Genomic DNA, 22,498 nt, shown 5'->3' with positions numbered 1-22,498 from the left:
AGGCCCATTCTCAAGTCACTGCAAGCCCAGTAGCTTTGGGAGATGGGATCTGTAGAAGAAATTGATTTTTTGATCTAAGGTTTCATGATGGGACATAAAAGTGTAGAAACACAGAAAGCCTTGGAGTTCTATAGAAAATATTTTCCACCATAATTTCAAGACTGTATGACAAATTATATTCTAATTTTTTGGAATATTGTGCTGAACCTTTATAGCATGATATATGCTATCTTAGATGTGACCTCTCTATAACTTTCTCCTGTTTCTGTGCAAAGTAATATGGTCAAATAGTTTTCTCAGTCGTATTACATGTTTTCCTGCAACTTTATAAACCTAGCTCATATGTTTTTCAGACTAATTCAAAGTTACCATAATATATCTAGGATAAATTAGTGTGGCTACCATGTTAGTCTACTTCACCGTGCAGAAATAAATGTCAGTTAATCAAAATTTATAATGGAGATTGACCTGATAAAGGGAGTCAAGGATGCAGTAGCACAGATTCATGATCATTGTGCAACACTCCACTGCCACTCATACCAGGCCTCTTCCTCTAGGAGGTACCTGAGATCAGGTCAGAGGAGGCACTCCTTCCACTCAAAGAGGTGCTGTTCTCTGCCCTCTTGGTCCTGTTTTCAGCAGGCCCCTGGTGCCTGTCCAAGGCAGTAGAGAATGCCTAAGCCCCAAAAAACTGGAACAGTTTTGACTGGATCACCGAGAATATAGCAAGGATCCCAGTGCTCAAGCCATAGGACATGATGGTTGGGGGAAGGCTACAGTTTTACATAGACTGGTAGCCCAGTATAACCTCTGATATATGGATACTAGACTTTATCAAAAGAGTGTGTAAATTAAACTTGTCAAGTCTCTTGCCAAATTGACTCCCCAGACCCATCTTGGGGTCAGTCACCATATCAGGAAGTGCTTTGCAGGAGCTTTCCTCCCTCTTAATGGCCAAAGCTGTCTAGCCTGTTCTACCAGGGCAAAGAGAGTGGGGATTCTCCTCCAAGTATTTCAAAAGGAAACTTTGTCTCATCCTAGATCTAAGGACCTTGAACAAATACATCAAGAGAGAAAAGTTCAAGATAGTTTCCCTGGGCACCTTAATTCCTTGTCTTAAAAAGGAAGACTGGCTATGCACTCTTAATCTCAAGGATGCTTATAGTCACCTAAAGATTTTCCCTGGTCACAGGAAATATCTCTGATTCATATTACGAAACAGCCATCTCCAATATCATGTTCTGCTATTTGGGCTAATGTCTGCCCCATGTGTTTTCAAAAAATGTCTGGCCATGATGGTGGTGCACTTAAGCAAACTGGGGGTGCACACTTTTCCTTATCTGGATGATTGTCTGGTCTAGAGTCTTTCTCATACAGAATCCAAGGAATCGATGCTAATGACCATCTGGGTGTTGGAGTTACTAGGGTTTGTTAGCAACTACCCCAAATGTCACCTCTCCCGTCACCTCAATTGGAGTTTTTCAGAGTTCTGCTAGACATGACTCAGACAAAAGCTTTCCATCTGCAACAAAGGGCCACCAATTTGATGGTTGTAGCATCAGAGATTCAAATGAGTTAGCAGACATCAGTGTGGAGCATTTTGAGGATTTTGGACTGCATGGTGTCAACAGTACATGTAACTTCCATGGTATGTCTTTTCATGAGAAGAGCCAATGCACTTTAAGGTCTCAGTGGCTACAGGCCACTCAGGATCTGAGGGACAGCATCCAGATCACTCAGCCTCTCAGAAACTATCTGTCCTGGTGGCAAAACAATTCCAATCTGGTCAGGGGAATCCACCTCTAATCCAAATTTTCTTCACAACAGATTCCTTCGCTCAATTTGGGAGGTCATGTAGATGGATTCTGCACCCAGGGTCATAGTCTGCCTAGGAAAAATTGCAACAGATAAACTTCCTGAAGCTCTGGATGATTCAGTACACTCTAAAGGCTTTCAGAGATTTGTTGTCTAATAAAGTCATCCTTGTCCAAGTGGACAACCAGATGGCAATGTGTTACATCAATGAGCAGAAAGGTACCTTCTGTGTCAGGAAGCTCTCCAGCTGCAGGGCTGGGCAATCTCTCAGGAGGTTGGTTCTCAGAGCCCCTTACTGGCTGAAGTGGAGAATTTGCTAGCAGACCGACTGATTCGGTCCTTGCAACCACACGAGTGAACCCTGAATCGTGGTGGGGGGTAGCAAACCAGATCTTCCATCACTTGGGAAGCCTAGTGGTGGATCTATTCATGTCCCCCTGGAACAAGAAGAGCCCACTCTTTGTTCCAGATATTCTGTGCACAGCAAACTACATATGGCATTTTGGGGAAGGGGTCTGCCGTGCTCATATCCTCCAAAACGTCTAACATTGAAAACTTTATTGAAGGTCAAAGAGGACAAGGGAGCCATGATTCTCATAGCCCTGTTTTTGCCAAGACAGGTTTGGTTCCTGCTTCTGCAAGCATTGACTATCAAGGAACTGATCAGACTGGGGTTTCCCCAGATCTCATCAGTCAATATCAAGGCAGGTTGCACCATCCTAACCTCTGGGCCTATTGTTCACCCCTTGGATGTTGAAAGATTGATTCTGCAAACCCATGATTTACCTGAAGAGGTGTTGCAAGTTCTTTTAGCTTCAAGAAAGTATTCCACTAGGAAGTCTTAAAGACTTACATGGAGAAGATTTGCCATGTGGTGTGAGCAAAAGGCCCTAGATCCTTTTCCTGCTCCACACAAAAACTGTTTGATTACTTTCTACATTTGTCTGAGACTAATCTTAAGTCCAACTCTGTAAGATATCACCTTAGTTTGATTGGTGTTTATCATCATTGTGTACAAAGTACAGCCTTTAGTTTTATTTATTTGTTTAGTTATTTATTTAAAACATTTATTGCCCACCCTTCCTACGTTCAGGGTGGGGTACAATCAACACATACATAATTGCTAATATATAAGTAAAACATACACACAAAAAATGTACCAGGTCTTTAAAATAACAGTGAAATAAAATAAAAATACAATAGTTGTATATTTCATGCATGGTCTGCTTCATTTGAAGCCTCCCATCAGACCAACTGTCCTGGGAGCTCAATGTAGTTTTGTTCCATGTGATGTAAGCTGCTTTTGAACCACTGTATTCTTGTGACTTGAAATATCTGATCTGGAAGGTCATGTTTTTGGTGGTGGTCTCCTTGACATGCAGGGTCAGTGAGATTCAGGCTCTAAATTATCCATCTTATACCAAGTTTTAACATGATAAAGTGATTCTGTGCACCCATCCTTAGTTCATGCCTAAGGTGGTGTTCGAATTTCATCTTAACTGGTCAATTGTCCTTTCAACATTTTTCTCCAGGTCACATGTCCACCAAGGTGAACAAGCACTGCACAGTTTGGACTGCAAGATAACTTTGCCCTTCTTCTTGGAGCTCACTGAAACTCCTAGAAAGTCCACCCACATTTTTGTTTCCTTTGACACCAACAAGATGGGGATCAGCATTGCCCTCCTCCATATAATACTATCCTTTGTCATCTCCCAGTCAGCTAGTTTCTAATCCAATCACTCTAGGTTCCATACCACAGGTGCTCAATTTATTTATGAATCTCCTGTGTAGACCTATGTTAAAGGCCTTACTGAAATCCAAGAACACTAGGTCTAATGCTCTCTCTCTCTCTCTCTTGATCCAACTCTCTGGATTTAAGAAAGCATGGCATAAATGCAGGGGGTCTCTCACATTTATCTATGCAAATAAGTATTGACTCTCAAGCTAGTTATTCTGTGTAGTCATATCATAATTTGGAAGTAGGTAGCAAGTCTTGTAGTTGTATTTATGATAGTTTAATTTGTAGTACAGCAAATAATGTAAAGGATATTTCAGTTACCTCAGTCTTTAATGACCTACCTGTTTATACATTACTCTTCAAGATCTTTTTATGTTTTTTATTTATTTATTGGATTTATAATTACATAGCCATATTAATGACAAGAAAAGGCTTGGAGAACCAATGAACATAAAAAGGAAATAAATATCAAGAAAGAAGAAGAAAAAACTTCAAATCATCTCCAAAAATAGCCAAAGTCTACAATTGAATGGGATGGATCACAAAAGGCAAAGAGAAAGCAAAAAGTAAAAATTTTTAGGAAACAAGCAATAACTCCTTACAAATAGAAATATTTAATTTAACTAATCACAGCCATTAGGTACTGAGAGAAGAAATTTATTTTGACCCAAAATGAAATGAAGTTGATCAGAAAGAAAAAATATCTGTTGCCTGCATATGAAATCACACACATGCACGGATACCTAAGAAGTAAAGTAGCTCTAAGGAAAGAAATTCCTGAAACATTACAAAGAAAAGCTTCCTTCTCTGCTGAGTAGATTTAAGTTTAACCACATCTAGATAAATCCAGATACGATTCCCATAGAAGAGAGTATGAGCTTTGTGAAAATATAGTTTTGAAATCATATTTATGTCTTACTCAAATACAAATGACACCAAAAGAGTCTCTCTGTCTGCAGCCTCTTCAATAGGACTCTATGGTGTAACAGATATGTCCAATGATGCTGTAGATCATATGAATGCCCCACCCCCACCCACACTGAGGAACCAGCTGCATCATTTCCCTTCGACAGCTGCAATGCTGCACTATCGGGAGTGCCCAGCTGAAGTGGAGGGAAATGATCCAGGGGACTGCGAGTAACGTTTAGTGATGCCTGTGCTCCCTCACTAAGCTCCACAATGGACTTTGCGTCCCTAAGCTCCAATGATCAGATGAGAAACAAATCAAGCATTTGCTGGCAGATTAAGGAGGGTTATTGCCTAGGCTTTCCTTTCCTCTTCAGTACCATGGTAAAAGGAAATATGTTATAGGAAATGAGAAACATCAGCAACACTGTAGCCTAATGAGCCACCATCTTCACTCCACAACAGTCTCAAGACCTTTTATGTTTTTGATACTGGTGATTACACACTTTCCTGTTCACATTCACTTTAATTATTTGCAACTTAGCTCCATAGGGGGGGGGGGGGGTCCTGTTTATTTCTGCCCGCATTTTCAGTGTTTCCTTTGCTGACTTCTCCCCCTTATTCTATATGTGTCCCAGAAGACTATATTATTATTCCTTTTCTTCTCTCTGTCTCTTCTCACTGTGAAACCTTATTGAATCCTATGACCTTAATTACCACCTCTACACTGATGGCATTCAACTCTTTCTTTCCATTCTTGACCACCTGGGTAACTGACCAGCCTCTCTGGCATCACTTTCTCATAGCAAGTATATTGAAAACTGAACTCTGTATCTTTCCTCCCACTTTCAAACCCCCATCCATAGAATTCCAATTCCTCCTGTCCCATAAATGACGCCGCCTTCCCTTTATTGTATTCCCAGAATCTTTCCTTTTTGTTCCTATGGGTAAAATCCTCAACTATGCCTTTTCCATTTCATTCCATCTATTAACTTCTGTAAGCTTTGTTACTGGCCTCTGTCACCTGTTTCAGTACATTGCAGTCAGTCTAGAATGCTGCTGCATGAATCGTCTTTGGCTCTGCTTCCCTCTCCACTGACTTTCCATCTTGCTCTCTGGGTCAGATTCAAACTCATCTTGCTGATTGTTAAAGCAGATCACCACTTTAATTAGGTCTTATCTGTTTATTTTCCCAGATATCTAATTGCTCTACTCAGGTCTCAGTTCTCTCAGACTCTTGTTTCCTTTATCCTTTCCAATATGCACTTCTACTGTCTTTCTGAACATTTCCCAGTTCTTTTTTTTTTAAATAATTTTCTCAGAGTATTGGTAATTGTTCTCAACTGTGGTCCTTGAGAGCCCCAAGCAGGAACAAGTTTCAAAGTAAATAGAAAAGAAAATTAAATTTCTTAGACTAAGTAAATATTCGTGATTGGTATCCTGAAAACTAGACCAGCTTATGGCTCTCAAAAACTAGTATTGAGAACCACTGCCCTAAACCATGGCTTCCACGGGCATAGCCAGAACTGAATATTTTGAGGGGGCCCAAAGTTAACATGGACGGCACTGTGGCCAGCCCCTCCCTGTCCCACTTCCGCCCCATCCCTTATCCCATCCTATGTGGGTCTTCATGGTAATGGTTACAAAACCCATTTAATTTCTGGCAACAATCTATTTCTTCTGTCTCCCTGGCCTGTCTTGCTGTTTCTCACTCTCCGTCTGTGGTTAAAGAAACTACTTTGTACAAGTATTAATCTCTCAATGTTGAAATCCTCAGCTTAATGTACAGCAGCACTCAAAAAAGCAGACAGACCGCTATGAATTAGGAAAGGAATGGAGAATATCATAATACCTCTATATTGCTCCATGGTGTATCCCAGGGGTGGGCAAACTATGGCCCACAGCCAAATCCGGCCCTTTCTTACTTTTAATCCAGTTTGTGGAAGAAATGTTAAAATGCATTAGATGCAGCCTGCTGAGGCTTTTGCAACCTGCCCAAGTTCTCAATGTAGTCATTAGAGGCCCAAAATGTTGCCTATTTGCTGATGCGCTGAAGCGGGTCTTTGCTGATGACATCAGTGGGCGGGCAGGCAGGCCAGCTTTGGTGCGCAGGCAGGATGTCTGCGTCAGCATGCGACCTGGCTTGATGAGGAAAGATCCCATTTGTCTGTAATGGGGGGGTCCCTGGTAACTACAGACCAGTTAGCATCACTTCGGTGGTGGGAAAAGTAATAGAGTCACTGTTGAAAGAGAGAATAGTGAACTATCTACAGTCGGGAGAATTGCTGGACCAGAGGCAGCATGGATTCACCAGGGGAAGATCCTGTCAGACAAATCTGATTGACTTTTTTGACTGGGTAACCAAGGAATTGGATCAAGGAAGAGCACTCGATGTCATCTACTTGGATTTCAGCAAAGCTTTTGATACGGTCCCGCACAGGAGACTGGTGAATAAAATGAGAAGCTTAGGAGTGAGTGCCAAGGTGGTAGCCTGGATTGCAAACTGGTTGACGGACAGAAGACAATGTGTGATGGTAAATGGAACTGTCTCTGAAGAGAGAGTGGTTTTAAGTGGTGAACCGCAAGGATCGGTATTGGGACCGGTCCTATTCAATATCTTTGTGAGCGACATTGCGGACGGGATAGAAGGTAAGACTTGTCTTTTTGCGGATGACACTAAGATCTGCAACAGAGTGGACACGCCGGAAGGAGTGGAGAGAATGAGACGGGATTTAAGGAAGCTGGAAGAGTGGTCGAAGATATGGCAGCTGAGATTCAATGCCAAGAAGTGCAGAGTCATGCATATGGGGTGTGGAAATCCGAATGAACTGTATTTGATGGGGGGAGAAAGGCTGATGTGCATGGAGCAGGAGAAAGACCTTGGGGTGATGGTGTCTAATGATCTGAAGTCGGTGAAACAATGTGACAAGGCGATAGCTAAAGGAAGAAAAACAAGGTTAGACACCACAGTCTTTTCCAAACCTTTATTGAAGTGGCTTTAAGAATTTTTATGTCTCAACTTCAGTAAAGGTTTGGAAAAGACTGTGGCGTCTAACCTTGTTTTTCTTCCTGACGGCTTCTTAGACCGCCTTCTTTCATGTTTTTTAAGGCGATAGCTAAAGCCAGAAGAATGCTGGGCTGCATAGAGAGAGAAATATTGAGTAAGAAAAGGGAAGTGATTATCCCCTTGTACAGGTCCTTGGTGAGGCCTCATCTGGAGTACTGTGTTCAGTTCTGGAGACAGTATCTCCAAAGAGACAGAGACAAAATGGGGGCGGTCCAGAGAAGGGCGACCAAAAAGGTGGAGAGTCTTCATCAAATGACTTATGAGGAGAGATTGAAGAATCTAAATGTGTACACCTTGGAGGAAAGGAGGAGCAGAGGTGATATGATACAGACTTTCAGATACTTGAAAGGTTTTAATGATCCAAAGACAATGACAAACCTTTTCTGTCAGAAAAAAATCAACAGAACCAGAGGTCAAGATTTGAAGCTCCAGGGAGGAAGACTCAGAACCAATGTCAGGAAGTATTTCTTCATGGAGAGGGTGGTGGATGCCTAGAATGCCCTTCTGGAGGAAGTGGTGAAGACCAGAATTGTGAAGACCAGAATTGTGAAGGACTTCAAAGGGGCGTGGGATAAACACTGTGGATCCATAAAGTCTAGAGGAGGTGAATGAAGAGTGGGTGGCTTGCGGGAATGACGGCTACTACCTGGAGATAATACCCTTATTCAATAAACATACACACGGTTAATGCGACTCCAACATTGCTCTAAGACTCCAACATTGCTCTACGCTTCAACGGCAAGAGGAAATGTGGAAAAAAGGATTTACATTCACAAAAAAGCAGGTCGTAGCTTGCTTGTTACGGAGGTTACTACCCCAAACCAAATAAGCCTGATACTTCACTTTCAATGCATATCCAGCATAGCTCTCTGCTTCAATGGCAGGGGAGAAACACCGATATTTCACGCTTCCCCACGAATACAACAAATATGGCAACATCCATTGCGGATTGCCAATATGTAGGGATCGAATGCACGCCCCTAATATTTTTTACATTAACTCTTAACTACCAAGCGTTCAACCACTTCTCATTCTGTCTAGTGCCCTCAGGGGTGTCAAATTTGTTGCAGATCTTTGTGTCATTTTGAAAAAGACAAAGCCTTCCCTCCAATTCCTCCGTAATATCACTCAAACATATTGAACCGCACTGGCCCCCAGGAGTGATTCTTGAGGTACTCCACTGATCACCTTTCTCTCCTCAGAGTAAATACCATTTGCCACTACCCTTTGTTCTTTGACACGCAACTAGTTTCTAATCCAATCCATCCCCAGACTGCTCAGTTTATTAATCAGCCTTCAGTGCAGAACAATATCAAAAACTTTGCTGAAATCCAAGTACAACAGATACCAAATACATATTTATTTTCTTTGGAAAATAAAACAGAAATTTTGCTAAGTTTTAATGGTAGGCTGCTCCCCCTTTGTTTACTCTCCATATCAGCTCCAAGGAGTTTTTAAATCTCTTGAGAGGCTTCCATGAAAGGAATGTCCATGCCAGAAAAGAGCAGCCAGCTGGGAAGCAAAACGGAGCTGTCATACACTCTGTATGCAAAAGCGGGGTGGGAGCTCGCGAGTATACAGATTATCATGTGTGAAGAATACATATCAAAGAAGTAGTTTAATTATTAAATAATAGCATTCTGGACTAGACCAAAATGTGACTTAGACCAAGGCATGAGACTGGGCGTTTCCTTTGACATTCCTCTTGTAAGACTTTCCGAATAAGATTGCTGGAAGATGATTGCAAGCTGTTTTCTGTCTTTACATATTGAAGTAAGCAAATGGCATTAAAAAATTAAGCCAGACTTATTGTTTCTGTATCATACTATACTATACTGTGAACCATGGAAAACCATTGGCATTCATTTCATTCTAGCTAATGCAGCGTAGAAATGTTATAAATAAATAAAAAAAGCAAAGTATGAGTTTTACATAAGTAGATTAATAATCATCATCTTTTTATTCCATATTTTTTTTAACGTTTGGATGTTGCCAGGTCGAAGGCTAGTAACTGTTTGCTGCAGACAAGCCCCCAGAGCCTCAGTTCCATGGTTATTCCTTTTAAGCTGCCAGGAATGACGTATACAGCTGATGAGCAATGTCAAATTCTGTTTGGGCCAAAATCCTCCTTTTGTCAAGAAATGCAGGTAAGGTGAAAAGCAAAATCCTTTTTTTTAATGAAATATCTGTACACTTATTCTGTAAGTTAAAGGAGAAAGTGCTCATAACATCCAATCTAGTGATTCACCCAGCTTTGGTTTCTAGAAATGTATTTTGTATTAAATATTTTTGGCATCAATTTGTTTTCTTGTCTGTTGTATGATATGCAACTCTGTTGTGTTGCTTTCCTTTGCAGAGGAAATGTTTTCTCATGGTGACTGCAATTGTGTTTGAAAGACACATTTTACCGTGAAAATTGGGCACTATAAGTTATTTTAATGGTTCTAAACAATCCAATATTCATGAGACTAATACTTTCCCAGTGGAGAAGGAACAACTACTGTCCTTTCCCTTATTGAAGCTCAAGCAGAGCACAGCCTCTATGCTGCCTCTCTTGAACTCCCTCACTGAAGACTCCTCCCAATGACTCTATGAGTCACCTTCATATCTCCTTACTTCTAACCCATCCTTTAGGGGATGGGCCCTCCTATCAATCACCAAAACCACTAACTTTCCTTGAATCTTCCATTGCTAGAAGATTCCCTTTGCTACTAGAATATAAGGCCTATACTTTGCTAGTAAGGGTATAGGTACCCAGGGAGCTCATCTAACAATGATTTTGTTCCTGATTTAATATGTATATTCTTAGACTAGAAGATGCAAGGAACCTTCCAGAAAAAAGAAAAATAATGTTATGCTTGTTGGTCGCAGACAGCTGCGACCGCGAGTACTCACTGCCTGCACCGCGCTCCTGCCTTCCCTGGGTCTGTTTGCTGCATGGGCCTGCCTGTATCGCCATGTTCCTCGGGTCTCCTCGTGGCAACATGGACGCTGCTACCTCCTGCTTTGATGCCGGGCCTTCCTAGGTGCATGTGCGCGTCACAAGCCCCGCCTTTGAGGCTTCTTCGGCGGGACCCTTAGGGGCATCCCTAGTTGATGATGTCATCGGACTCTTGTACTTAAGCTCCACCTTCGCTCCCAGCAAGCAGACTTGGCAACAAGTCCTGTATGAGTTCTCAACTCCTGCCTCGAGTTCCTGAGACGCTGCCACAACTTGCTGTGCCCTCGGACCCTGTCTGGTACCCGCTCCTCGGGGGCCAGTGTGCGCTCCTTCGGGGACTTGATCCCCTGGCCTACCTCACTCCTCGGGCTGGCCCTGCACCTCTTGGGTTCTACTATGCTGCTGGCTCCTATCATCCGGGTCTCCATGGAACACCGCGGCAACCTGTGAGTTTCTCATCTAGCCTTCCCCGTTTCTCAGGGTCACGCTTGTGTGCTACAAAGACTGGCTGTGCTCCTCGAGGTTGCGTTTGTGATCTTCAAAGTCTGGCTGTACACCCCTGCTCCTTGGGGTTGCGCTTGTGATCTGCAAAGACTGACTGTTCTTCCCCGCTCCTCGGGGTTGCGCCTGTGTTCTTCAAGACTGGCCATGCTTCCCCACTCCTCGGTCGCGCTCATCATTCAAGTGACTATCTTGAGCCTCCCCACTCCATGGGGCTTGCCTTGGGATACTGGACTACTGTAAGCTGCCCCGCTCCTCGGGCTAGCCTTTCTACCAGTCTACCGGTTCACCTCTGATCTCTGGGATATTGTTTCCTTAAACAGCTGCTGGGCATTCTGGCCTTGTGGGATGGCCCGTACCATCTAGTCTACGCCTACTATGCAGTGGCTCCAACCCCAGGGCTGTCGTCCCAGAGAACCTACGGTTTGACTATTCCAGCAACCACCGCTCCGCAGTCTGACACTTTCCTTGCTACAGGATTTCACTCCTCATACCGTCTACCTTTCTCCCTATGAGGCTCACTTCCTGGTCCCATGGGATCTCCCCACTACTGTGCCTGGGGCTCCCTGCAGCGTTACCTCGCCTCCTGACAGTTTGGACCCATGGGGCTCCTTCCCATGGGCTGTAACAACTCGCACCTCAGGCCAAGGGTCCACATACCCACAAACCATAAAAATAAATATTGAAGTCCCCTCTCATGAGCTTATACTATAATGGGATCTTATGCACTGGCTGTAAGGACAGAGTTGAAAAGAGGAATCAATGCCTGCTGGAGAGTGACTTTTCCAGGTGCTGATGGACTGATTTGTAAAGCAGCCCCTCACAGATTGTCATCAGGAGGAAGGATATCGGCAACTGGGTGATTGCAGTGAACACTGACAGACTGTTTCCTTATGCAACCATAGTGGCAGTCTTCCAACTAGGAGAATGTCAGCCTGTCTGCATGGTAAACAATCAGTGAGACCAGCTTTCCTGAAAGATCATAGCGTGCAGAAAGCCTACTTTCCCTTCTGCCCCCCCAAGAGGGTCAACAAAGAATAATGAACCAATTAGGACTAATTCCCCACCTTAGTTTGTATGGACCATATAATGAGGATTCTTTGTGCCAGAGCTGAGAGCAGCTATGGAGGGAAGCAGGCCTGGCTCTTATCCATGGTCAATGTCTACAGAGAGTGAAGAAAGCTGTCCTGTTTGTCACAGAGATACAATCCTGAACAAGAGCAAGGTGATCAGCTGCATGCAGATCAACCACTGCAGTTCTGTGTTGAATCTTCCTGTTTCAAAGCAGGCTTAGCAGCTCCTAGGGCTAACAGGCAGGCACACAATGACACAAAAGAAATAGAAAGCACTGGACTGGAGGTGACAGGAAAGGAAGAAAAACTGCTCCCTATGTTGTTGGAGTGTGTGAACATTACTGACCCATGTTTTAATCCCTCCGGGTCTAACTAATTGAAAGGAGAGACTAGTGTATTTGTTTGAATTGCCAGGGTTCATTTAACACCATTGTATGGATTTCAGGATAAGTGCCTTGCACAGGGATAGGACTGAAAGACAAGTGGCCACTTCAAGTGGTATATATCAGCAAGAAAAAGATTTAACCCTATCAGCATAGCAGCAGCCTGGAAAAACTTCCCACATTCCATGCAGAGAGGAGTTGACTGTGACCTATGAGAAACAGACACACTCAGCATAAAGGTTCAAAGTTTAAACTGGTACTAATTTTAACACAGATGTGCACTTTCCCAAATAAGAACTTTTCAAAAAATAGTTGGTTGTTTTATTTATGTATTGCTCATCTAGGGGTGACCTACCTCTTGCCATTCCCTTTAGTATTTTCATTCTTAATCTTTTACTATTATTCAAAATTCATGGTTTGTTATCTCACAATCTTTTTATTATGTTCTGTTATGTTTTACCCTTAAGCAGAGTTGCATACCTGTAACAGGTGCTCTCCTAGGACGGCAGGATGTTAGTCCTCACATGTGGGTGACATCATCAGATGGAGCCCAGCACGAAAAACATCGGTCAAAGTTTCTAGAACTTTGGCTAAGCACACTGAGCATGCCCAGCCTGCCACTATCTGTGCATCCACACGGGGTCTCTCTTCAGTCTCACAATAGAGAACTACGCACAAAATATAATAACAAACTTAGGAGAAGCCCAACTCTGCAGGGTGGCAGATGGGTTTCCTGAAGACTAAAATCCTGATGTCCTAGGAGAACACCTGTTACAGGTAAGCAACTCTGCTTTCTCCTAGGACAAGCAGGATGGTAGTCCTCACATGTGGGTGAATACCTAGCTACAGGCTGCTCCTGTATACACATGGAACACACAGCACTCAACTAGGTGCCAATGGGCAAAACAACCTACTACTGGAGGCAACAGAGGGAGTCAGCCTGAACCGAACAAGGGACCTGAGGCAGGAAGATTTGAGTTTAATTGCTGAAATGATTTTCTATCCAAACAGTAGTGTGAAGCAAAGGTTTGGAGGGAACTCCCCATCGCAGCTTTGCAAATTTTGTCCCCACGGGGAAACTCATAAGTGAGTCATGGAGGCTGCCATGGCTTGGATGGAATACGTCTTGACATGGCCTCCTAGCTGTAGACCTGTCTGCATATAGCAGAAAAAGATTCAGTCCACTAGCCAGTTGGACAAGGTCTTCTTGGATACAGCAACTCCCAATCTATTTTTGTTGAACGAAATGAAGAGTTGCGTGGATTGTCTGTGGCCTGCTGTTCACTCCAGGTAGAAGGCTAAGGCCCTTTTGCAATCTAGTGGAATGAGGCTTAGGAAAGAAGGTTGGCAGGACAATTGAATGATTAAGGTGGAAATCAGTCACCACCTTCGGTAGGAACTTAGGTGTGTAAGACTCGGTTGTGAAAAAACTTCAAGTAGCGTGACTAGGACACCAGAGCTGAAGTTCACTAACTCTGTGCACCGAGGTGACTGCCACCAGGAAGTTGACCTTCCAGGTCAGGTACTTCAGATCAGAAGAACACAAATGTTCAAAGGGAGCCTGTATCAGATGGGCCAAGGAAACCACTGGGGGTCTGAGGGAAGACTTCAGCTGGAGAATACCCCTCATGAAATAGCCCACAAGAGGCTGAACTGAAATAGGCGAACCATTCACTCCCTGGGTGGTAGGCCCCAATCACACTCAGATGTACTCTCACAGAGGTGGTTTTCAAACTAGCCTCCAAAAGGTACAGCAGGTAATCTAACAGCTTAGAGGTGGAACATGAGAATGGGTTTAACCCCTGGCTGTCACATGACACTGAGAAACTCTTGCACTTCAGCCTGTAAGACTTCCTAGTGGAAGACTTCCTAGACTCCAGAAGGACCCAAGAAACATCTTCTGAGAGATTCAGGGGCTGTAGAGTCACCCTTTCAACATCCAAGCTGTGAGGGATAAGGCCTAGAGGTTGGGATGGTGCAGCCTTCCTTGATCCTGCATTATGAGATCTGGGGATGTCCCCAGACGGATCAGCTCACACAGGGAGAGATCCTGCAGGAGAAGAAACCAGGTCTGCCAGGGCCAATAAGGCGCAATGAGAATCATGGTCCCCCATCCTGCTGGAGCTTTAGGAGAGTCTTTGAGATCAAGGGAAGCGGAGCATAGGCATACAAGATGCCCTTGCCCAATTGACGGGCATCCAATGCCATCCTGCCATTCCCCTAGGCTAGGGAGCAGAACCGACCTAATTTATTGTTGCAGGGGGAAACAAAGAGGTCCACATCCGAGTTCCCCAAAGATGGAAAATCCAATTCGCTACCTCTTGCTTCAGGGACCATTCATGTGTTCAGAAGGAATGACTTAGGTCATCTGCCAGCACATTCTCCTGACCCTGCAGGTACCTGGATTGGAGAAGGATTTCTGGGACAGAGCCCATGACCAGATCTGGACTGACAATGGAGGAATGATCCGTTATTTAGGTACCACATTGCTACCTGATTGTCAGTCTGGATGAGCACAACCTTGCTGGTCAGTTGATGTCGAAATGCTCAAAGGGCATACCGGATCGCCCATAACTCCAGAAAGTTGATCTAGCACCATTCCTCCTGAGCTGACCACTAACCCTGGGTGTGAAGATCCCCAACATGGGCTTCCTATCCCAGGTGGGAGGAATCTGTAGTGAGTACAACTTGAGTGGGGGAAGCCTGAAATGGAACTCCCACTTCTAAGTTGGGCAGATCCACCTACCATGATAGGGAGTCCCGAAGTGGTGAAGTGACTCAAATATGCGCTCGAAGGTTCCAAGTGGACTGGCACCATTGGGACCGCAGGGTCCACTGCGCCTTGCACATGTGCAGGTGAGCAAAAAGAGTGACATGGATGGTTGCAGCCATGTGTCCCAGCAAGCGTAACATGCTGTGTGCAGGGATCTGATGACTTCGAAAGATTTCTCCCTCCAGCGAAGCTAAACTGAGCGCCCGATCCCTGGGTAGGAATGCCCAAGCCTGAACCATGTCGAACCTGACACCAGTGAAATCCAGGTGCAGGGATGGGACCAGCTAGGATTTGGGGTGATTAGAAAACCCAATTTCTCCAAGACCCAAATGGTGATGTGTAAGGACTGCAGTGCCCCCTGCCTGGAGGCACTCTTAATGAGCCAGTTGTCCAGGTAGGGAAAAGCCTAATCTCGCAGCCTCCTCAAGTACACCGCCACTTCCACAAGGCACTTCGTGAAAACGCGGGGTGCAGAAGCCAGACTGAAGGGCAGCACCCAGTTACTGAAAATGGTGTTTGCCCACTACAAATTGGAGGTATTGATGGTGGACACGGGCAATCCCTATTTGGGCATAGGTTTCTCATAGATTGAAGGAACAAAGCCAGTCTCTCCTGCGCAGGAGAGGAATAAAGGCATCCAGTGAAACCATCTTAAACTTCTTCCGCATGAGAAATTTGTTCAAGGCCCTCAAGTCCAAAATCAGACAAAGGCATCCTGTTCTTTTTGGGATGAAGAAATATCTGGAGTAGAAGCTGCTTCCCTTCTGACCAGGATGGATGAGTTCAACTGCCCTGGCTATTGAGAGGGCAGAGATCTCCTTCAACAGTATTTCCTGATCCACTGAGGACCCCCAGGAGGGGCATGGGGGAGAGTCTGGAGGAACCTCCTGGAAATATAATCTGTACCTATGATTTACGATGGAGAGGACACACCGATCTGAGGTGATGGCTGTCCAGCCAATCCCTGACTAGAGGATCCACTTCTGGCTGCATGGGTAACATAAGAAATTGCCATACTGGGGCAGACCAAGGGTCCATCAAGCCCAGCATCCTGTTTCCAGCATGGCCAAGTATCTGGCAAGTACCCAAAAACTAAGTATAACCCATGCTACTGAGGCTAGTAATAGCAGGGGCTATTTTTTAAGTCAACTTGATTAATAGCAGGTAATGGACATCTCCACCAAGAACTTATCCAAACCTTTTTTAAACCCAGCTACAGTAACTGCACTAACCACATCAACTGGCAACAAATTCCAGTGTTTAATTGTGCATTGAGTGAAAAATAATTTTCTCTGATTAGTTTTAAATGTGCTACATGCTAACTTCATGGAGTTCCCCTAGTCCTTCTATTATCCGAAAGAGTAAACAACCGATTCACATTTACCCGTTCTAGACTTCTCATGATTTTAAACACCTCTATCATATTCCCACTCAACCTTCTCTTCTCGAAGTTGAAAAGCCCTAAACTCTTTAGTCTTTCCTCATAGGGGAGCTGTTCCATCCCCTTTATCATTTAGGTCAGCCTTCTCTGTATCTTCTCCATCGCAAATATATCTTTTTTTAGATGTGGCAACCAGAATTATACACTGTATTCAAGGTGCAGTCTCACAGAGGCATTATGACATTTTCTGTTTTATTAATCATTCCCTTCCTAATAATTCCTAATATTCTGTTTGCTATTTTGACTGCCACAGCACACCGAGCTGATGATTTCAATGTATGACAACTAGATCTCTTTCCTAGGTGGTAGCTCCTAATATGGAACCTAACATTGTGTAACCACAGCAAGGGTTATTTTTCCCTATATGCAACACCTTGCACTTGTCCACATTAAATTTCATCTGCCATTTGGATGCCCAATTTTCTAGTCTCACAAGGTCCTCCTGCAATTTATCAGTCTGCTTGTGATTTAACCACTCTGAATAATTTTGTATTATCTGCAAATTTGATTACCTCACTTGTCGTATTCCTTTCCAGATCATTTATAAATATATTGAAAAGATCCTTGAGGCACGCCACTGTTTACCCTTTTCCACTGAGAAAATTGTCCATTTAATCCTACTCTCTGTTTCCTGTCTTTTAACCAGTTTGTAATCCACGAAAGGATATCGCCACCTATCCCATGACTTTTTACTTTACTAACTGCCTTACTATTTAAAACACAAACACACTAACTTCTAGGGATGTGATTCGGGTGCCCGATCGCTTGCGCTTTCAAGTTGGTGTGGTCACGGGAAAATCTCATTTTCCTGCGGATCGGCATTTTTTTTTTTTTGTAAAAAATTGTTTTTCAGCTTAGTGCACGCTAACAAAAAATAACAAAAAGTAACAAACAAACAAATAACAAATAACAAAAATAAATGATTTTTTTTTTTAGTGTGCGCTAACGGGGTGAAAAGTGTTCATTTCTTGTTTTAATCGATATATAACGAATTAAGAAATATCGTACAATATTTTAATTTGTTATAAAAACGATTCACATCGCTACTAACTTCTGTTTATTAGCTACTTTACTGACTATTTAAAACACAAACACACTAAATAATGTACCCCAATAATTTACTTCTCCCCAATACTTTTAAAAAATTTCCCAAGCAGAACTTACTGATTCCTTTCAGCCACCAGAATGTGATCCTCTCCTCTCAGTGCTCCCTCACAGCCAGTTAAAAGCTGGTAGCAGGAAGTCTGCAGAGGTGCTGCCTGAGTTCTAGGGACACTTTGCTGTCAAAGGCAAGACTTCGGTCCAGCCCTTTGAGACCAAGCCCTAACTTCTGGAGGGTAGTATTTTCTTGGGTGGTAAAATGGGCAACGGGGGCCCCTGCCTCAAGGATTTTTTGCCTGAGGACTGCGGGTCCGAGGTTCTAGTTGAGAGAAGCTGCAAGGTCTCATGGTGATCTTTCAGCTGTGCAACTGCCTGTATAATCTTGTCACAGAAGAGGTTCTCCCCGGTGGAAGGCAAGTCAGCAATACAGTCTTGCATTTCTGGTTGGTTCCTCTGGCCTGTCTCAATATTGGCTGCATGAGGTTGGGATGTGAGAAAACCACATGTTCTGACTCATCCCCAGTGGTTGAATTGTGGCATCTGAGTATTTTTTAAATTTTTTGGAGTTGTTTTGGGAGGTAGTTTTACTTGCCCATCCTTCATGCCCAAGAGAGGAGTGGTGAAAGGAGAGAATTTTGCTTTCCCTGCTGTGTGAGTTTTGGGATCTTCCAGCCCAAAATATCCTATGTAACATCCAAAACAATATGTGGGAGTTTGAAAGAGGACATCTGGTGGAGAAAGAAGAGATGGGAAACCCCAAACAGGAATGGAGAAGCATGGCATTCATGGAATTATTCATTAGACCACAGGTATTTTATAAAAGGATGTTATGGTTTGTGGGTATGTGGACCCTTGGCCCGAGGTGCGAGTTGTAACAGCCCATGGGGAGGAGCTCCACAGGTCTGCACCATCAGGAGGCGAGGTACAGGCACAGCAGGGAGCTCTGGGCACAGTGGTGGAGAGATCCCCAGGGACCAGGAGGTAACCTCAGTAGGGCAACAGACAGTAGGTAGAACCTGGAGTGAGACCCTGAAGAGAAAGGCGCCAGGCAGACCGCGAAGCGGATTAGCCAGGCAGGATTAGCCATGCAGAAGATTCTCCAGGAGGACAGCCCCGAGGGGCAGAGCTGCAGTGTAGTGGGCATAGACTTGGAGGCGCCGGCCAACCCACGAGGCAGGGAAGCCCGGGCCCAGTCTCAGCTGCTGATGTACGCAGGAACCCGGAGAGCGGAGGAGGGCTGGCAGTTTAGTAGAGAAGCAGGCCTGAGGAGCGGGACAGGAGCACAGCCCCGTGGAGCAGGGAGGCTCTAGATAGTCTCTTGAGTAGTAAGCACGGCCCGAGGAGCGGGAGAGCACAGACAGTCTTGCTAGAACACAGGCGCAACCCCGAGAAGTGGGGAAGGCTAGCCAAGGAACTCACAGGTTGCCGCAGTGTTCCGAGGGAGACCCGAGTAACAAGAGCTGTTGCAGAGTAGGACCCAGCAGGTGCAGAGCCGGCCCGAGGAGCGAGGTAGGCCAGGGGAGCAAGTCCTCATAGGAGCACACACTGACCCCTGAGGAGCAGGTGCCAGACAGGATCCAGGAACAAGGCACATAGCGACGTCTCAGGAACACAAGGCAAGAGTTATGGACTCATACAGAACTTGTTGCCAAGTTGGCTAGCTGGGCGAAGGTGGAGCTTAAGTACAGGAGTCTGATGAAATCATCAACCGGGGTTCCTACCAAAGAGGCTTCAAAGGCGGGGCCTGTGATGTGCGCGCGTGCCTAGGAAGGCCCGACATCGAAGTAGGAAGTAGAGGTGTCCATACTGTGCCATGAGAAGCCCGAGGAACGCGGCGGTGTAGGCAGGCCCGCGCTGCAAGCAGACCCAGGGAGGGCAGGAGAGTGGTGCAAGAAGTGAGTACTCGCGGTCGCAGCCATCTGCGACCGACAGGCATAACAAAGGAGAAGTGGAACAACAGTGGGCTACATTAAAAGGAGCTATAACAAAAGAGAATATTTATGTAAAAAATAAGTAAATAAAAGAGGAAAAGGAAACAGAAATGGTTCTCTAAAGAGGTAGGTAAAAAATAAATCCAAAAAGATTAGCATTCAAAAAGTACAAAGGAATGCAAAAAGAGGCTCATAGGGAAGAATATTTGTTGAAGCTGAAGGAGAAAAAAAAGAAATCTGGATGGTATAAGCTCGAGTGGAAGATAGGACTGCCAAAGGTGACAAAACATTTTTCAGATATACTGCATCAAATAAAAGAGGAAGGCCAAATATGTAATAAAAGATTAAAAGGAGACAAGGGCCATGCTGTGGAGAAAGAGGAGGAAAAAGCAGAAATGTTAAACAAACACTTCATTTCGATATTCACTAAAGAAGACCTTGTTGAAGGACTGATGCTGGTTGGTAGGAGTATGGATGCGAGTGGGGTAGATATCACGCCATTTATGGAATATGGGGTATAGGAGGTACTCGCAAAATTGGGACAAAATCATGGGGCCAGATGAAATATATCCCAGGATACTGAAGGAGATCAGAGAGGTGCCTGCAGGTCTGCTGAAAGACCTGCTCAATAGATCCTTGGAGATTGGAGTGGTGCCACAGGACTGTAGAAGGACAGTAGTGGTCTCGTTTCACAAAAGTGGTAGCAGGAATGAGCATGGAAACTACAGGCCAATTAGCCTTATCTCGGTGGTGGGAAAATTTAATGGAGATGATTCTGAAGGAAAGGATAGTGAACTATTTGCAACTCAGTGGTTTGCGTGATCTGATGCAACATGGTTTTACCAGGAGAATATCTTGTCAGAAAAATATGATTGACTTTTTTTAATTGGGTGACTAGAGAATTAGTTCAAAGAAGGGCACTAGATATGATTTATCTAGATTTCAGCAAAGCTTCTGACACTGTCCAGCATAGGAGGCTCATAAACAAACTGAATGGCACTGGAATAGGTCCCAAGGAGGTGGAATAGAACAGAAATTGGTTGACTGACAGAGACAGAGAGTGGTTGTAAATGGAGCTTTCTCTGAGGAGGGTAGAGAGATAAGTGGAATGCCTCGGGGATCAGTTCTGGTACCTGTTCTGTTCAATATGTGAGTGATATTGCAGAAGAGCTAGAAGGAAAAGTTTGTCTTTTTGCGGATGACACTAAAATCTGCAAGACTGGACATACCTAAAGGAGTAGAGAGAATGAGAAATTATTTCAGAAAACTCGAAGAGTGGTCAAAGGTTTGGAAATTGGTATTCAAGACCAAGAAATACAGAGTCATACACTGAAGTGTAGAAATCCAAAGGAGTTGTTTGTGCTGAAGTGCAAAAATCTTATGTTCATTGACTGGAAGAGAGACCTTGGGGTGATAGTGTCTGATGATCTGAAGGCGCGAAGCAATATGATAAAGCTGGTGGCTAAGGCTAGAGGAATGAGGGACTGCATAGAGATAGGAATAACCAGCAGGAAAAAGGATGTGATAATGCCTCTGTACAGATCCTTGGTGAGGCCTCACCTGGAATACTGTGTTCAGTTCTGGAGACCGTATCTCAAAAAGCAAAAAGACAGGATGGAAGCAGTCTGGAGAAGGGCAACCAAAATGGTGTGGGGTTTGTACCAAAAGAGTTATGTGATGAGACTGAAGGACCTACAGTAAATATGTATACACTGGAAGAGAGAAGGGACGGGTGATATGATACAGACTTTCAAATACCTGAAGAGTATTGATAATGCATAGCAATCAAATGTTTTTCAATGGAAAGAAAGCTGTAGTCTAAGGGGGTCGAGCCAGGACCAACATCAGGAATTATTTCTTCATGGGAAGGGTGGCTGCATGGAATACCCTCCCAGAGGAGGCAGAGAAGACAAGGACCGTAAGGGAATTCAAAAGGACATTTATTTATTTTATTTATTTTGGAGTTTTATACACCGACATTCATGTGGAAGATTACATATCATATCGGTTTACAGTGAAACACAAAAAAATTGCAAAGAGCATTACAAAGAACAGGGTTACATGGAACTGGGAGCAGGGGATAACTGGTTATAATATTGGAATCTGTTAAAGAGTGAGCCCCATTAGGAGTGGGAAAGCTCTTAAACAATATTCAGTCCAATGAAAAACATAAAACTCTTAACCAATATCCAATCCAATGAAAACATATGAAAGAGATGAAACAATATCTAGTCCTATGAGAACATATGATAATAAAGGTGTCATTAAGCACCAAAGTTGGCTTTAGGAAAGCCCCTGCTATGCTTCGGAATTCAAGGGAAGACAGAATTGAATACCAGTGTCACCCTGAAAAATATAAATTAAATTAAATACACTGGACAAATTTAGTGATGGGGTACCCAGTATGAGGCCCCATCATCTATACAAAAGTGGTTGAGCTAATTTATTTGGCCAGGGAAAGGCCCTGTGCCAGGGCTTCATTGTGTACAGGAATCCATTCCAAGTTTTACCACCTGCTTCAGATTTGAAACTGAGGGTAGCTCACTGGAACTGAGGGATATCATGGCAACCACATCAGCACAAGAAATAGCCTTATGGCTGAGTAGAATGAAATGGCTAGTGAAAGGACACCAGGGGAGTAAAGTGACCAGCCCCCTGGGACATTTATGGACAATAAATTTACTCAACCAAAATGTTCAAATTAAATAGAAATAGTTGGCACAATTGCCATGGTATGAAAAATGCTGGAAGGTACGGAAAAAAGTATGTAAGAATTTTTAAAATGGTGCTCTTTTTCTGGTGATGTCATGAGAGTAAGGATATGCTCT

The 22,498-nt window shown here is 44.0% G+C and overlaps 1 protein-coding gene across 1 annotated transcript in view; it reads left to right on the top strand.

Annotated features, from left to right (window-relative positions):
* The window catches only part of ADAMTS19 (ADAM metallopeptidase with thrombospondin type 1 motif 19), a 465,279-nt gene that overhangs the window by 244,618 nt on the left and 198,163 nt on the right, over positions 1 to 22,498 (top strand). Inside the window, exon 10 of the mRNA XM_029619011.1 lies at positions 9,523 to 9,673. Coding sequence (XP_029474871.1) covers positions 9,523 to 9,673 — 151 coding nt within the window. The remainder of the gene's footprint in view (positions 1 to 9,522; positions 9,674 to 22,498) is intronic.

Source organism: Rhinatrema bivittatum, chromosome 1, assembly GCF_901001135.1.
Source record: "Rhinatrema bivittatum chromosome 1, aRhiBiv1.1, whole genome shotgun sequence".
Lineage (NCBI taxonomy): Eukaryota > Metazoa > Chordata > Amphibia > Gymnophiona > Rhinatrematidae > Rhinatrema > Rhinatrema bivittatum.
Note: the sequence above shows the minus strand (reverse complement) of the source record. Positions and strands in the feature narration are given on the sequence as shown.